The sequence below is a fragment of the Periplaneta americana genome, chromosome 3 (genome assembly GCF_040183065.1).
Source record: "Periplaneta americana isolate PAMFEO1 chromosome 3, P.americana_PAMFEO1_priV1, whole genome shotgun sequence".
In the NCBI taxonomy this organism is placed as follows: Eukaryota; Metazoa; Arthropoda; class Insecta; order Blattodea; family Blattidae; genus Periplaneta; species Periplaneta americana.
In genome coordinates, this window is record NC_091119.1 from 45,151,036 (window position 1) to 45,169,680 (window position 18,645).

At 36.0% G+C, this 18,645-nt stretch overlaps 2 protein-coding genes across 7 annotated transcripts in view; one reads left to right on the forward strand and one right to left on the reverse strand.

Moving 5' to 3' along the window:
• Positions 1 to 6,044, forward strand: part of LOC138695993 (putative inorganic phosphate cotransporter) — a 24,692-nt gene extending 18,648 nt beyond the window's left edge. For both annotated transcript variants that reach the window (XM_069820445.1, XM_069820447.1), the window contains one exon: positions 831 to 6,044. In XM_069820445.1, the coding sequence (XP_069676546.1) occupies positions 831 to 983 (153 nt within the window). In that variant the 3' untranslated portion in view covers positions 984 to 6,044. The remainder of the gene's footprint in view (positions 1 to 830) is intronic.
• Spag1 (Spag1 axonemal dynein assembly factor) overlaps positions 5,881 to 18,645 on the reverse strand; it is a 329,300-nt gene continuing 316,535 nt past the window's right edge. For all 5 annotated transcript variants that reach the window (XM_069820425.1, XM_069820424.1, XM_069820423.1 and 2 more), the window contains 2 exons: positions 12,549 to 12,707; positions 5,881 to 12,456 (listed from right to left, as the gene is read on the reverse strand). In XM_069820425.1, the coding sequence (XP_069676526.1) occupies positions 12,377 to 12,456; positions 12,549 to 12,707 (239 nt within the window). In that variant the 3' untranslated portion in view covers positions 5,881 to 12,376. The remainder of the gene's footprint in view (positions 12,457 to 12,548; positions 12,708 to 18,645) is intronic.

The window sequence follows — 18,645 nt, forward strand, 5'->3', positions numbered from 1 at the left end:
TACGATAAATATATAATTGTTGAAAAGTTCTCTTTTATTTAGGTCTTTACAGAATTTTTTTTAGACTCAGCTGTATTACAACATAGATGAAAAAATTAAAAGCAAGACATTTTATCTGAAAAAAAAAAAAGACATTCCATAAGAAAGCAGGACACAATAACATGACAAGTGACGTGGCACTCATTTTCAATATTTCATATTGTTGTTTAGTCAACTGTTCGAAGACAGGTTGCAACCTCATAAATGACACCACTAAGGCATCACTCATGAGGCAACTAAGTCAGGAGATAATAGGGTAGGTTTGTCAATTCCTTTCCCCTCAATTGTCTGATAAGTGATATAAAACTAATGAAGCAATAACTTTTGGTGGTCAATATTTCTACTGCCAAGGAAATAAAATTCTTCTTCTTCTTCTTCTTCTTCTTCTTCTTCTTCTTATTATTATTATTATTATTATTATTATTATTATTATGTGATTAATTGCTTATTCGCTCTCTCATATCATAGCATCATTTCTAACATGACAGGCTGTTTACAAAAACTTCCTGAGTCAGGAGCGTGATTTGCAGTCTACACTAACATAACACATGCGTACAAATAAATGCTGTTTATCCTCTACTGTAGGGGTGGGAGAAAGAAAGAAAGAAAGAAAGAAAGAAAGAAAGAAAGAAAGAAAGAAAGAAAGAAAGAAAGAAAGAAAGAAAGAAGTACCTAAGTATTAAAACATAGCACAAATAATTAAATATGGAACTAGCACAATGGTTTCAGCTCTCGTATCTCTAACATTTCTATGTGACATAATGGGTAATGTGTTGTTCTTGACATTGCAGCAAACACTCAGCCAATGGGCAATTGTGTTCTACATCTCGGGTGCCATTTACCTGGTGACGTGGATATTATACATGTTCTTTGGATCAGCTGATGAACAGCCCTGGAACAAATTGCCTTCTGAAGACTTGCCCAAAACCAAGGAGGTGGTATGAAAAGGTCAGTTAGTTTGCAAGGATTCTCGTCAGAAAGTAATGTCCGACATGGTTTTCCTCCTGCGTGTCTGAGAGGAGTCACTCCAATGCGACAAGGTTGAGTTCCAAACTTCTTTCTGACATGTGAAGTTCTGGTTGGCATTATCCCATGTGCAAAATAATTAAACATCCTGGTCTGAAGATCTGGTTATGACAATCTATAAACAAAAGAGACGAGATGCAAGTTGTGATGGGATACATATAATTAGGCTACTGTACTCATTCAATATTTCATGCAGTACATAAATTTTGAATAGATAAACATATGAAAATTTGTCAGCTGAGAGCATCAAGCTAAATTCCTAGTCACTTCTGGGCAAGAAGAGCAAACAATATGGCAGTAGAGAAGTACGTTGTTTGTAATTAAGAAAAAAATAATAGGATAAATAAAAGACTGTATGAATGATTGAAAATCGTATCTGAAAATTAATAATCGATTATAGAATTTTTGGAGGAAAAAGTATAGGTAGGTAAAAGAAACAATTAATTCAAAATTAACTCTGTTGTTGTTGTTGTTGTTGAGGATGATAAAATTCCGAATCATTATCTGAGACAATTATATTCCACTGGCGAATTATTCTCCAAATTGCCAAAAATTGTTGTATATATTTACTCTATGTGTGTGTGTTGCTCTTTCTTGTCTTAATGATATGGTACTAAACAATAAAAAAAAAATGGCTACAGAACAATTATTTTGTATTTTTATTTCAAGGCCATAATTTATACATTGGAATCAATGATAATGCAGTATATTTTCTGCTGAATCTCTACACTCAATTTACATTACCATGCAAAAGAGAAGGTATATCGAAGGAAGATATAGTGCACAAGCAAAGCAACATTTCACCCTCGTTAACTGTAAGAAAAAAATCGAGTTATTATTTGAACTGGTAGAGACTACATGTGTGTTTTAGATTCTTTTTTAATCTTGTATGTATAACTTTAATGTATTTATATGAAATGGCATAGTTAATTAATATAGTTTATGTAAATTAGAGTTTACATGTTACAGTTACGTAAGTTCAAGTTCTTGCACTTTGGATATTTTTACTATGAAGAAGAGTGAGCAATACTGTGATAACTACCTTATGCTCTAATTTCACAAAGAGTAGAAACAGAATGACAGATTTATAATTCCAGCGCAATTTTAAGAGAAAATAGACAAAATCACAAATTACCTAAATTATAAATTATGTTTTACAATTTAAAAATACATCATTCATTCATTCATTCGTAGTGTTCTGCCCAAGGGCAGGTCTTTCACTACAAACCCAGCATTCTCCAATCTTTCTTATTTTCTGCCTTCCTCTGTCTCCACATATGATCCATATATCTTAATGTTGTCTGTCATCTGATATCTTCTATCTCGAACTTTTCTTCCATTCACTACTCCTTCCTGTGCATCCTTCAGTAAGCACTTTCTTCTTAGCCAGTGCCCCAGCAATTTCTTTCTCTTCCTGATCAGTTTCAGAAGTATTCTTTCTAGCACAGCTTCATTTCATGTTACATTTAAAAAACGCTACTTTTCGTTTTATGTTCATAAAAAACATATATCAAATACTTTACCTGAAATTTTGTAAGCTGGCTGATACAAAGTTAGTGGGCACTAACAGACGTGTTGTATTTATATATTATTGGCAAAATGGCTGCTGCAACTGGATCAGAAACCATGATAATCACTTGAGGAACATTTCTTCGCAAGCTCAGATTTAAAATTCAATATTTTGAAATAAATATTCTCAATGTTATCTTTTGTTTTATTCCTGCCATTAATTTGATTTAGTTATAATGAAATCAAAGAACCAATTGACTAGGAATTTAAGTACATGCACGTTAACATTTCTTGAACTATATTCTTATCGTGTAGAAAAAGGGTTCTTTACAATGGTGAGTTGGTGATTCTTTTCGAACACAGAGGCAACTCAGTATCATCCTGCATTTTAATGATACAAATAATGAGGAATAGTTGACTCATGCATTGGAAGAAGCCTAGTAGACTGCTGAATAACAATTAACATAACTAAGTGATTAAACTCTCGACAAGAAAGAACAAAATAAAACAAAGATTTTTCTGAATATTCCTGTAGTAGTGACAGTAATTTTATCTTCTAATGTCCTCTTTTCTAAATATTTTTCCACAGTAATCATTCTAATTACAAATTACATCATATAGTGATTCGTCTGGACATTAAACCTGGCGGTCTCCTTGGTGCTATTCGACAGGAGTAGGCTACATGCCGGCACTGGGTTTCCCTTTCATCATTATCATCACTCATTCCATACACTACACTTACACATACACTCACCCTAGCACATGACATACACATGTACGTGGCCTGCCGAAGTGGTGTGCAACTAGAAAATGGCTCGCAATCCTGCCATCTACCCGCTATATGCAGAACCTGAATCATGTAACGTGAAGTGGATACATACATACATCCACGCTCCGGCGCTGGGGATCGAACCTGGGTCCTTGGTTCTATGTACCAAGTCACCATTGAGCTATGCCGAAGTCCAATCGACAGCACTGGATCGAACTCCCCTCCTCCAGTGTTTTTCCCTTTGTGGCCTGGCTCCAAGTTGGGCATGTATGTTGACATTCTATCAAGTCAATTGCCATTATACAAGGAGCGCACTCAGTTGAGTGACTTGGTGGCCGGGATTCCACAGTAATGTGCACAGTAATCTGTACAGAAATATGCATTGTTGCTAGAAGAATTTACTAAAGATTATTTTTTTTTGGCCCTACAGAATATATCTATTATGGTAACAATTAATATTAGAGGAGAAAAATTCGCTCCGGCGCCAGGGTTGAGAGGAGTTCGATCCGTGCTGTGGATTGGACTTTGGCGTAGCTCAATGGTGAGAGCACTTGGTGCGTAGTACCAAGATCCTGGGTTTGATCCCTGGCGCAGGAGCAAATTTTTTTCCTCTAATATTGTTACCATAATAGATATATTCTGTAGGACCAAAAAAATAATAATCTTCAGAGCTAGAGAGAGTTAAAGAGGTGGGTGGGGATGGGAGTCCCTGCCATCCAATGGGAGTCTATTACATTTGACGTGTTGGACGCAAGGATTGAATATGTATGAATCAGTGTGAGAGCGAGCAATTCTATGTTAAGCAAAGGTCTAAACAATTTATATATCAATTTGGAAATATAATTCTGGGATGTATTAAAACTGCTAATTTTACATAGCCACCGGTAGTAATATTGTGAGTGTACGGGTGAGTGGTCAGAGGGAGGGGAAATTTTAAACACATTACAATGAATGCGTATGAAATACTCTAAATAAACATAAAATCAAACATGTACTCACAAATAATGTGACAGTCCCTGCTTATTCCCCTTCAACAATTTTGTTGTATTAGAAGAACAATTGGTACATATAAAATTTCATATGGAAGAAAGTGAGTCTCATCAACTCTCTTTGGTAAAGTAGAGTTGGTGCAAGAAACGTGTGTTTCGAACTTTACTTTGTTAACTATCATTATCAATCACAGGAGAATTAATTTGTTCAATCCTTGCGTCACCAGGTCAAACGTAATAGATTCCCATTGGATGGCACAGACCCTCAGCCCCGCCTCTTTAACTCTCTCTAGTTCGTTCATATCTGCATCGCAGGAGGATGCTCTTTAGAATGGTGTATAAACTGTTTGGAAATTTTCTTAACATTGAGTGATGTTCCTTGTGAGATTTCAATGTCAAGGTACGAAATCACTGTCAGAGCTCGACTTGGTTAAAGGAGTTGGATTGGAGAGAACAGGCTTGCAAACAAGACACATTAGTAATCTATTGGACGTCCGTTTATTTGCTCTTACATGTTACAAATACTCCAAGTTCTGTCTTGACATAGCACTGCCAGTTGTTGTTGCAATGCGGTTGTCTGCCCCATGGTGCACATGTACAGAATATCCAGCAGTTAAAACAATCACAATGTAATAAAACAATGATATTTAAACAAATTCTACTTACTATATAACTGGCATAAAATTTCTCCAAATGTAAACAAATATTACAGACTTACAATGCTCATAACTGAGGTATAAAGTTGATAACACTGAGGAAGCCCATCAAACTATCTGTTAAAGCATATATTCATTATCTAGATATGTGGACTATAATTGAATCGGAAGATGCAAAAAGGTGGCATGTTACAAAAAAACAAATTTTACAGAAGACTTTTTCTAATTCCTGCAAATCATGTTGGGTATACTTATAAAAATTAAATTACCTGTGCCAGTCTACATATTTTTGGCAAAGGTAACTTAATTTTTATACATATACAAAACATGATTTGCAGGAATTATAAAGTTTTTATTGTCTCCTGTAGAATTTGTTTTTTGTAACATGTCATCTTTTTGCATCTTTCAATTCAATTGTTTGTCAGGCCTTCTAATGTAAAATCATGCAGGCTCGACATTATGCATTAAATTTGGCTTACATGTTACATGACTTGCACAGTACAATGACGCATTCCTATTCCAGGCACTTTACTATAACGAGCTCCATAGTGAGGTGGTAAATGCCTGAGATCAATCCTTGATCACAACTTGTATGTTGTCACTTGTAATAGGAAAAGCATCAATAACTATTAGCCAGAACAAATTCAGTTCGTTGGTAATGTGTGATCTTAGGACAAAAAATGATTGCTAGCCTTGAAGTACTGATTAACTGCCCATTCACAGAAACTTAGCATAACATAAATTCCACAAATTGCAAATATATTATCTAATGTACATATTTTGGACTCTCGGTTTTCATATTCACAAAAGAGGAAAATTAGAGCTGATTGAGTAAATCAATTTTTGTATTTTACAGGTGGCTTTTAAGGAACCTGGAGGTTCATTGCCGCCCTCACATAAACCCGCCATTAGTCCCTATCCTGAGTAAGATTAATCCAGTCCTCGCCACCATATCCCACCTCCCTCAAATCTATTTTAATGTTATCCTCCCATCTACGCTTCGGCTTCCCAAAGGTCTTTTCCCCTCAGGTCTTCCAACTAATACTATATACATTTCTAGATTCACTCATACATGTTACATGTCCTGTCCATCTCAAATGTCTAGATCAGTGGCCGTCAGCACTCGCTGAAATGGGTAGAGTGCATGGAAGGTAAGGAACTCTGCTCCATCATGCACAAGGGATAGAGAGACAGCATACCCGCCAGCAGTGACGATTGCACGCTAGGGCAGTGTCTTGACTGCGGGTAAGAGACGCTAGCTCGAGTGTGCAGGATTTTGATGACTGCTGGTCTAGATTTAATGTTCCTGATTATGTTGGATGAAGAATATAATGCATGCAGTTCTGCGTTGTGTAACTTTCTCCATTCTCCTGTAATTTCATCCCTCTTGGCCACAAATATTTTCTTAAGCACCTTATCCTCGAACACCCTTAACCTCTGTTCTTCTCAAAGTGAGAGTCCAAGTTTCACAACCATACAGAACAATCGGTAATGTAACTGTTTTATAAATTCTTAGCTTTTAGATTTTTCGAAAGCAGACTGAATGACAAAAGCTTCTCAATTGAATAACAGGCATTTCCCACATTTATTCTGAGTTTAATTTCCTCCTGAGTGTCATTTATATTTCTTACTGTTGCTCCGAGGTACTTGAATTTTTCCACCTTTCCAAAGGCTAAATTTCCAATTTTTATATTTCCATTTCGTACTATGTTCTGGTTACGAGACATAATAATATACTTAGTTTCTTCAGGGTTTATTTCTTCCAAACCTATCTCCTTACTTGCTTCAAGTAAAATTCCCGTGTTTTCAGGTATTAAAAAAGCGTACACACATATATGTATATGTAACACAATATAAGCTGCCAAACTTATAACAGCTGGTACAGCACAGTCGACTATACAAACAAGATTAATAAAGTCTTCCTTCACTTCTTACTTTCATTTTAATGTCATAAATTATAATATATAATATAATAATTATTTCATGCTTGTTCGTATTTGTAGGATGGACAGTAGTAATTGATCGGATCAATGATTTAATCTGAATCTTAATTTTTGGGCAAGAGAAAAAAAATGTTGAACATGCACTAACCTGATGTTCATAAAGTGCTCTTAGTACAACTGAGGTGCTGCTCTTACAACACATCTCATCTCTCCATAAATATCAGCTAATTGCAAGTGACCTTAACCTAACCAATGATATCAGCTGTTCAATGCTGTCAATCCTGATGGCTTCTGGTTCACGCCCCATAACCTTGCTCAGGTGAGTTTCTCACCTCTATGCTGTTGATCACTTTTACAAAAACATGGAACAAAAAAAAATTTTTTTCTCTGGACAAGCCATTATATTTACAACATTATTAGCTTATTTGTTCAGTGACCTGAGTTGTAACCCATGTATAAATTTGGCAGTTTACGTTTGTGTGTACAGCAATAGTAATATTTGACTATGTTTTTAACTGGAGAGGATATTCTGCATTTAAATTCAATGTGAGTAAGAAATTTAAAAAAATAAAAAATAAAATTATGGTTTATTTAACAAAGCTCGCAACTGCAGAGGTTATATCAGCAGATGGCAGTGTGCCGGAATTTTGCCTCGCAAGAGTTCTTTTACATGCCAGTAAATCTACTGACATGAGCCTGTCACATTTAAACACACTTAAATGCCATCGACATGGGCCGGGATCCAACCCACAATCTCGAGCATAGAAGGCCAGCATTATACCAACTAGGCTACCAGGCCGATGAGTAAGAAATAGCTGACAAATTTTACTTGGAGTCTTCAATTATGAATAAGATTCTACTACTGGTATGCACTTTAAATCTACGACATTGAATCTACAGTTTTACTTCCTTCTCAGGTAGAAACCATCCTAAGGATTTTTTTGGCCTTCAAAATCAATTACTCTCCACCAGCGAACCTCAGAATCAATGATCAATATGGTGACCACTAAATTAATGAGAATGATTGTATGTATGTACGTATGTAAAATTATTAGATTTAATTTGCATAAATTTCCAGATGAATGGATTTCCAGAAACTGAATATGAACAAAATAGTCTGATGGTGTAAGGTAAGATAAATTTTTATACACAGACAGCATTTCAAAAACAATTTTTTCGGTTATAAGGAATGCTAAAAACATATACACTGACTGGCACAAGAAATGCAATACTTCAATTCATTTGAAAATTAAGATTTATTTTATATTTCTGAATATTATCTCACTCTTTTATGGTGCAGTATTAAGTTATAGTCAAATTTAAAATTCTGTTTATGAAAAAAAAAAAAAGTTTATTGTTATACAAATTTAATTGAATTTTTGCAAGAAAAACACAACACAAAATGTTTACACTGTTTTGTTTCGAAAACTCATTCATTACTCACTCTAACACGACCATATATAGACACTTTTAACATTACATAAAACCAAAACTGTTAAATAGACAGATACCCAATATCTGTAGTAATGAAAGTTGAACAACTGCATTTCCTTGTTACATCAGCATTGGCTGTTGAGTCACATGCTCAATTAAACAAGATGAATGCGATAACTATAGAAAAGACATTTTGTGATATAGTAATGCGCCAAAAAGGAAGTCTATCTATGACTGGAACAAGAAATTTCAGAGCACAGGATATTTGTGTAAAGGGAAATGTCCTGAAAGACCACTTATGTCACAGGAACAAGTTGAGCATGTTTGCACTGCATATCAATACAGCCCAAAAAATCTGCTACAAAGGCAAGTTTAGAATTACAAATGCCACAATGGACTGTGTGAAAAATTCTATGTAAACAGATGAAACTGAGTCCTTACAAATTGCAGTTAGTGCAAGGTTTAAGTGAGGACAATAAAAACGCATGTAGTGCTTTCTGTATGGTTGTGCCAGCACGTACCGATAGTAAACAAGTAGATGGTTTCTTTTGACTGACTCATGACTCAATGATGAGTCAAACTTCCAAATCAGTGGAAAACTGAGTAGGCACAATGTGCGAATATGGGGCAATGAAATATCTAGACAAACAATGGAGCACGTGTGCTTTATGACATCCCATGAAAAGGCGTATGGCAATTTTTTTTTTTTTGAAGAACAGACAGTAACTGCAGCAACTTATGTCAATATGCCAAAAGTGTGGCTAATGCCTCAACTCCAGAAAGACATAAAACATTCATTCTCATTCAAGATGGAGCTCCACCTCACTGGCACGGAGAGATTCAATATTATCTAGATGAACATCTCCCATGATAATGGATTGATCATTCAACAGATAAGAACATGGCACTCACATCTAAGACATCAAGAAGTTTGGATCAAACGACCTGCGACTTTTTTTTTTGAGGGATCTATCAAAGGCAGAGTTTTTGTTCCTTCACTTCCTGTAAATGTAAATGAAATGAAACAAAGCATCAGTACAGCTGTTGACAATGTTAACACTGACATGCTCCAACGAGTTGGGATGAATTTAACTATCATATTGATATCTGCTGTGTTACAAAGGTTGCACACATAGGATATTTTTAACTTGCTGTTAAAATCTTCAAGACATTTCCTACAAAATCACGCAAGTTACTAGTCTACAACTACAGTATAATAGTTTGATTTATACCAGGCCTGCACAAACAGCGCTCAATGAGCGCGCACGCTCCTTTAGAGCAGGAGAGTGGTGTTTACCGCTCGCCGAAACGGAGAGGAAGATACGTCAGAATGACATAGACTTGCTACAGGTAGAGGAAAGGGAAACGACCACTCGGTTAACTAGTGGAGTGCAGTGTGTAGGCCTATTCTCAGTAAATGTTTCACGTTGCTTACCTACTGCTACAGTACAGTATGGAGGAATCTAAAAGACAGAACATAACATTTAACATTTAATGATTTACAGCTCGAACTTATTGATCTTCAATGTGACCTAAGGGCTAAAGATCGTTTGAATAATACTACTAGCCTGGTTGAGTTTTACAAGACTAAACATTAGCAATAATATCCACGACTACACAGACTGGCTGTGAAAATGATGGCTATGTTTAGCTCAACATTTATATTTGTGAGCAACTGTTTTCTATAATCAACTTTAATAAAGGCAAACAACGAACATCTGTAACTGATGTTTCATTATGATCAGTAGGCTACTGTTCCTTTCAGCTGCCAACAGCATAAAACCTCGTTTTGATGTTTTATTTATTTTATTTTAGTAGGTTATTTTACGACGCTTTATCAACATCTCAGGTTATTTAGCGTCTGAATGAGATGAAGGTGATAATGCCAGTGAAATAAGTCCGGGGTCCAGCACTGAAAGTTACCCAGCATCGTTTTGATGTACTGATAAATAAAAATATAACAAAATGATATTGTACATTTAAGTAGCTATAGAATTTCTATTACTTCTGTAAAATAAATATTTCTTTATTAACTAATAATAGTCCAAGATAGTTTTGCAAACACTGAAAGGGAATCCATTTCATAAGCAATCGTAATAGTACTTCCTTTTGTGTTTATTTTGTACGAGATCCACCCCTTCTTCCAGTCCACCCTTATACAGAGCGCAGCTAATATCTCTATTCTGCTCATGAGCTGTGAGCCGGCTCGGAGAGCGCAAACCTTGTGCAGACCTGATTTATACAATATTCATTTCATTTGTAATAACCCTGAACGAAAGGTAGAGAAAATTTATGTTTGTAATATATTAAAAGAATTTTGAGAAATTTACTCTAAATCAATTTAAACTGGCCCCTCCATTTTTTTTACACTTAAGCCAATGATGAAAGCCATTCATATTGAAGATTTACAACAGCATTATGATTATCGAAAGATTTTCTCTTTAATGAATAATGATTACAATCTGATTATTTCTTAGTGATATAAGTTAAGAATATTAATTCATTTAGACTTAAATCTAATCAGAATCACTAAGTGGTGATGGTGAAATTTATAATATCACTATTACAACTCGTATATTTCACATCATTTTTCCTGTAATGAAAGCAATTTTAACTGATAATTGAAGCGTCGGCTGGAACAATGTTATAAGTTACATTTGGTAAAATTTACAGGAGCTGCAAAATTGTGTACACGTACAACGTTGTTCTTATGGGGTAGCAAACTTTTGAGTGGACAAATTTCACGTACTGCATTGATGGACAGTTACAAGCCAAAGAGTATAGCAAGGTAACATGACATAGAACATTATTACACGGAAACACGCCGAATGAAAATTTTGTAACTTACAACGTTGTTCCAGCCGACGCTTCAATTTTTGGTGACTGATTAGTATCAAAAGCATATTTTATTTTGGAATAAACTTCTTTAACATAAATATGAAACTTAAGCCATGAACCGAGGTGGACACTGATAACTTCTATCAGATATAGGCCTACACAAAAATCCACACAATGCTGAACTCATTGTTAGGTTAAGTTTATGTAAATGGGTACACAACTGAAGCAGAGACGCACATGAACAAGTACCAATGCTTACATTTCAGTAAAACTAATAAATAAAACTCACCAATCTATTTTAGAGCACCACTCATTTCACTATGCTGCATTAATAAGCTCTTCTTATTCTGTAATCCTGGAACTTCAAACAAATGACTAGTAATTCAAGACATATAAGTCTGTTGTGAGAGTTTTGTGAACTGATTTGGGAAAGAGAGGGATGATGGAGGTTCAAATGACTTTAATCAAGAAGTTTTTGTTTTCTGATTGAAAGGAACAAGAACAACTTATTCTTAAATAATGATCAGCATTATTGCCATCACAAGAAAAAAGTCAATTTTACTTAATTATTTTCGATACACTTTTCCCGACAACACCAGCAATAATCTTTCTTGTTATCTAGTTTCAATATAGTTTGTTATATCACAATGTATCAATATTTTTAGTAGTAAATTCGTAATCCAGCAATCCTATTACACCATGGACAAATTTAAATTTGCAGCACCAAAAGCAACGTAACTGTACCTCATTAAATATCCATATAGTTGGTTTTCATTTTTGAATACATAGATGTAAAACTATTACTTTTCCTTCATAAAATAATTTCAGCACAAAATTCCAAATAACGAATGGATACATTGCTCGTCTTCACAACTGAAGCAAATAGGTATCACGGTTGCTTACCTGGTGCCGCACAGGCACAGTAATAGGAGATTCAATGGGTCCCATGGCTAATTTCTCAATTGTGCCTTACAATTTCGCGAAGAGAGTGATTTTGTAGGAGAACAATTTCTATCACAATCCAAAATAAGAAACAATCACAGAGTTTAAATATAACTATGACTGCAAATATGTCCTCGTATGTATTGGTTTTAGTCACCATGATAATCACTATCAAGTAGTAATGTACACGAATGCAAGGCCTGTTCGTGGCTTAATTTTTTGCACTGTGTATCAGCAGGAGAATGCTTTCCACACTTCATCAGATGGGTGATGGCCAAGGCTTTTGAGTTTCTCCAATAACTGGCACATTGCTGCAACGTAACATTTTTACATAAGAACTTCTCAATAGATTTGAAGGCACTTACATAAAGGTTCACTACGAAGCCTACTATGTCACATGTACCTTGTTTTTCCGAGGGCTCCAGGAACATGCTCACCACGCTAAACCTGGGTACCTGCACCAGGTGGTTCAGGTAGTCCAACACCTGTTCTGGATTGAAGTGTTTCTCCAAGCAGATCAGAATGGTGCTTAGCATAGATCCGTCCAATTTGTTGCCAACAACTGAAGGAAAAGAGAATTTAAATATATTGACTATCTTATTACTAAGAGTCCTGTGCTTGGTTACCTAGAGTCTCCAAGCAACCCAGTCAGTGTAGATATGTATGGAGTATAGTTCAGTGGCATCCAACTCTACTACACAGTTCAGGTCTGCTGTTCAGGGAACATGCGAAAGCAAAGCTAGGTGCTTGGAGATTGGTGCTCTAATAGAAGAATTTGGTAGCAAGTACTTCATTAGGAAAGTAGAAAATGTATTTTACCAGAAAGGAGGAGAAATTTTTTGTCTGAAACACTTAAAATGTTTACAGTAATTTATTTTAATATGTGGAAACTCGTAAAGCTGGCACTCATACTTTGTTTTACGAGATTCATCCAGGAAGTAAGTTCCAATGGCCGATAAAGGAAACAAAAATATCAATAAGTAAGAAATATTTATTGCACTATTTACAGAGATTCACTAGCTACTTCTCAACATAGTCACCACCATTATTGAGGTATTTATCGTACTGGTGCACCAACGTTTGTATGCCTGTGTCATAGGAGTCTGCCGCCAACGTCTTGAGCCATGAAGTCACTGCCATCTGTACCTCAGCATCATCATGAGATGGAAGAGATGAAAGTCACTTGGAACGAGATCGGGGCTGTAGGGTGGATGGTCGAAGATCTCACATCCAAACTGAAGCAACAGATTCCATGTGGCATTGTCGTGCAAAAGCATAATGCCTCTTGTCAGCATTCCACATCTCTTGTTCTGGCTTGCCCTCCTCAGATTTCGCAATGTCTGACAATACCGCTGAGCATTAATGGTCTCCCCTTGCGGTAAAAACTCGCACATGAGGACACCACGTCGATCCCAGAAGACAGTGCAAATGATTTTTTTGACAGAGATTGTCTGCTTGAATTTGGTTCTCACAGGTGAACCACTATGCCACCAATGGATGGATCGTTTTGTTTCTGGTGTGGCATGCGACACCCATGTTCCATCTCAGTGACAATATTGTCGAGAAACTCGTCACCTTTCTTTGTGTACTGCTGGAGGAATGTCAACACTGTGGTCAGACGTTTCGTTTTGCGTTTACCTGTTAGCTGCTTTGGCACCATCTTGCACACACTTTCTGCAAACCAAGCCACCGGGAGACGATTTCGTGCAGCAGTGAGGGAGACATCTGGGGGAATTGATCAGAGAGTTCCGAAATTGTGAAGTGCTGGTTGTGCAACACTGCTTGCCGCACACCTTTGTCGTGCATATTGGTTCTCCCTTCAGTGAATTGCCTGCACCATCATCTGACTATACTCTCACTCATAATGTCGGGTCCATACACGTTGCACAATTGGCAGTGGATCTCTGCTGAAGATTGCTTCTGAACATGCAGAAATCGGATAACTGCACGAATTTTAAAGGCATGTTGTTCAGTTTCTGATAAGCTTGAATGTAGGAATTAAATAATTTATTTGCCGTCTTAGATAGCTTATCAATTGCTATATGATTATTTATTCACATAACATATAGAACGATTTTAAATCAAACGTTTTCAGCAGTGATTTGCCCCTTCAGATCATTAAATTGTGATGTTACAAGATATATATATATATATATATATATACAAACAATTTCATGGTTAAAAATCAGTTGTCATATAAAATGGTTAAAATATGTAAACTGCTGATTGTTAAATAGTTTATATGTAACACTGAAAGATTAAAATTAAAAACTGATGTATGGGAACACCATTAATATTGATTGGCTGTAGTGTTATTTGTAGATTCTTGTGACTAATGCTAGTGACAGATTCTTTCAAAAGGAAGAATGATGCATGTTGTGTGGTTCAACCAGGCCATATATGACTGCAAATGTTCAAACGAGAATCAAACAAGGGAATTACTCTTATATTTACCTGTAACAGATGATTATTATTCTAACATTTTTTTTATACAAACTTTTGTGTTATGTTAGAGATTACATTATTCGAATAATTTTACCTTAATGGTACTCATTTCATATTGGAGTGAAAAATGGCAAGTTGCATCCGATTTAAGTGAACACCATATTTTAATGTTTTGGTGGCTACTTCATTCACACACAACCCCCAGAATGTCTGGAGGACCACACCTGCTGTTGGTCGACGGGTCCATTGGACCTAGCTTCTCACTTTATAGATCTCTTGGGTATGGAACAACAAGTTTTGATGGAGAAATCATTGCAATAAGTGAAAGTCTCAGGAATCTTCTATGCCACATCAGTAAATTTAAAAATGCTGTTATATTGTCAGACTCCAAAGCAGCTATTCTATCAATAGTCTCTAAACACACACCTTCATCTCAAACATCAGAAATAACTAAAATGCTCTCTCAATTAATATCACTCAATAAAAGAATTGTATTCCAATGGATACCATCCCATTGTGGAATCCTGGGAAACGAAAATGCAGATGCTTTAGCAAAGAAGGGCAGCACTGCTATTTACAGACCTGTTACTAAATCTACGTATTACTCTGTGAAAAGATTTATTAAATCTACATACTTAGACTTCAACAAACAAAATTTGATAACACAATCCCAAGGGGAAAAATGGAACTCTCTGCATCAAAATCCACAGTTAATTCCCGATTTACCACGAAAATCGTCTGTAGCTGCATTTAGATTGGCAACAGGCCATGATTGTTTGGCCGAACACCTGCATAGAATTGGAATATATCAGTCCCCTAACTGTCCATTGTGCAACTCAAACCAAGAAATGGATTCGGAACACCTCAAAATCTGTGCTTCAGTGGCTGGTCATGATAATATCGTTGAAAAATATTGGAGTGCAAGAGGTCAAATGACTTTATTGTCAAACGCCTGGCATTAGAAAATAACAACAACAACATTATTCGAATGAAAGAGTCAAATAAGGAGAAATTAATATTGTTTATTTATAATCAATGGTTGATTTTTACCGTAAAGCATTTTTGTATGCAGAACTTACGTATTATGTTGAGACCTGCATGGTTATGTCGTTGGATGTAGCGGCCAGACTGAAGAACACATCGTGCTTACAATCTGCGTACGAAGATATTACATTTGGTGGGAGGGGATGAATGAGGTGAATGGTGGGTGGGGTGAAAAGCACAGGTTATGGAGGCTTATGATTATTGATGAATTTAAATACTTTAAATAGAGGGTTATGTACGTTAGAAAGTAGTTTATTAAGAAGTGGAATTCCTTGATTAAATTCTTTCGCAATAAAATATTCCTCAATTGTGTCTATTTTAGAACATTTATTTAGAGTTTGTATTATAGTTAGGGCGTCATTAATGTTTGTGAGTTTGTGACCTCTTTCGATAAGGTGGAGGGCAAATTTTGATTTATTGCGATTATATTTAAAATAGGATTTATGTTCATTATAATGGGTACGGAAATTTCTTTGTGTTTGTCATACGTATTTCATGGGACAATTTTTGCAGTTTAATTTACTGTTCGCGCAACTTATCTGGGCAGCTAAAAGAGCGGAGAAGCGGGGTGTAGCGGGGTTGCTTGTAGTGGTAGCGGGGCAAGAGAGGGAAAGATGTTCTACTAAGCGGGTAAAATACATTTGCTTGCTTAGTGTGATCTGTAATTAGTAATTTTGCGTTCTGTGAAGCCATATTTATACAATGGCCAGTAGTAATACGAGATGCAACAAGATTATACGCGCCTTCTATACTCGAGATTGCTGGTTCGATCCTGGCTGAGGTCGATGGCATTTAAGTGTGTGTAAATGCGACAAGCTCATGTCATTGATTTACTGGCATGTAAAAGGACTCCTGCAGGACAAAATTCCGGCACACCGGCGATGCTGATATAACCTCTGCAGTTGCGAGCATCGTTAAATAAACCATAATTTAATTTTAATATAGCGTACACAGTAAGGAGAGGGAGATAATAAGGTCAGTGGTTGTTTGTTGCGATCAAGAGGCAAAACAGAAATGTCTTACTTACTTACGACTTTTAAGAAACCCGGAGGTTCATTGCCGCCCTCACATAAGCCCGCCATCGGTCCCTGAGCAAGATTAATCCAGTCTCTACAGTAATCATATCCTACCTCCTTCAAATTCATTTTAATATTACCCTCCCATCAATGTCTCAGCTTCCCCAAAGGTCTTTTCCCTCCAGCATCCCAACTAACAGTCTATATACATTTCTGGATTCGCCCATACGTGCTACATGTCCCGCCCATCTCAAACGTTTGAATTTAATGTTTCTAATTATATCAGGTGAAGAATAAAATGCGTCCAATTCTGCGTTGTGTAACTTTCTCTACTTTGCTGTAACTTCAACCCTGTTAGTCCCAAATATTTTCCTAAGCATCTTATTCTCAAACACCCTTAACCTCTGTTTCTCTCTCAAAGTGAGAGTCCAAGTTTCACAACCATACAGAACCGATACTGTTTTATAAATTCTGACTTTCAGTTTTTTGAGAGCTGACTGGATGACAAAAGCTTCTCAGCCTTATAATAGCAGGCATTTTCCCTATTTATTCTGCTTTTAATTTCTTCCGAGTGTCATTTACATTTGTTACTGTTGCTGTACTATGTTCTAGTTACGAGACATAATCATATACTTTGTCTTTTCGGGATTTATTTGGAACGTATCTCTTTACTTGCTTTCCCTAATAATTTATGGATTTTATAATAAGTCTAGACGACACCAGCAGTGATGACTATGATGATGATGATGATGATGATGATGATAATGAAGAAGGGAAGAGGAGGAGAAAAAGAAGAAGAAGAAGAAGAATATTGATAATGACTGTATCTGAAAGTGAACTTTTTGGAAACCCACAACTACAGACCTGTGCTTCTAGTTGAAAGACTTCATGCATCGCTTACCATCAGTAGCTGACGGCCAGATACGAATATTGTAATAATTGGAGTTGTGATCATACTGTATAGCACACAGAATAAGAAAAATGTAATTTATTTATGTTTGTTATTTTGTGAAACCATATACTTTCACCTACACTATGCAATGGAATGCACTGAAATTAAATACCGAATGAGGTTTTTGTAACTGTACGTACAACTGCTGCAGCGACGGTCAGGAGCGAGCAGATAGCTACGGGGCAGCGAGAGAGCACTAGGGAACCCAGGCGCCTAGATAAGTTGCGTGGACTATATATTTTCCACTTTTGGAAAAATTATCAGAATTATTAAGCGAGTTGGTGATCATATTATTTAGTTTATTATTTGTCTTTGGAGTTATTTGAATGTTCTGACTTTTGAATTCAAAATTTGTCCATGATAAAATCTAAATAAATAGTGCGACTATTTTATCAAAAGTGTTTGATCACCCGCTTACACATACTAGGCCTATATACTGAAACTGACCAATATGTTTTGACGATTCTAAATTCTATTTATTACTAAGTGGGAAGAGTAAACGAATATTACTAAGCACTGTTGCAAGTGTTCCCTTTCATTAGAATTATCGCCAGGCAGAAAAATTGATCTGAACATTGTTGCAGGTCTTCATATTTCATTGATAATGCCTGCCTCAAAATAAAATGTACCATATCAAAGACTTCTTTTGTCAATAAAAAATGTGTTGCAAAGAGACTTTCTGGACGACATAAAATTTATTTTTCAATTCCAAAATTTCATGACACACTTCATGGGACTGCACAACACACCAGTTGGAAACCCCTGGCCTAATTTGTGACGCAGGTTCTAGTTGCATGTAATGCAAAAGTATAGGCTAACAGAAGCCCACCTACTTTAAATAGCAGTATTAATTTTATGGGAATGAATATGTGGTAACACATATCTGCATTCTGAATGTATCAGGAATCTAAGTCTATGATTTTCATATAGGCCTACTTCATTTGTGTCTAGGTAAATTTTCAGTAATGACCAACATTTTGTAAGGAATAGCGAACTACTTTGTAATGTGTATGTTATCCTCATCACACATGACTTGGTACGAT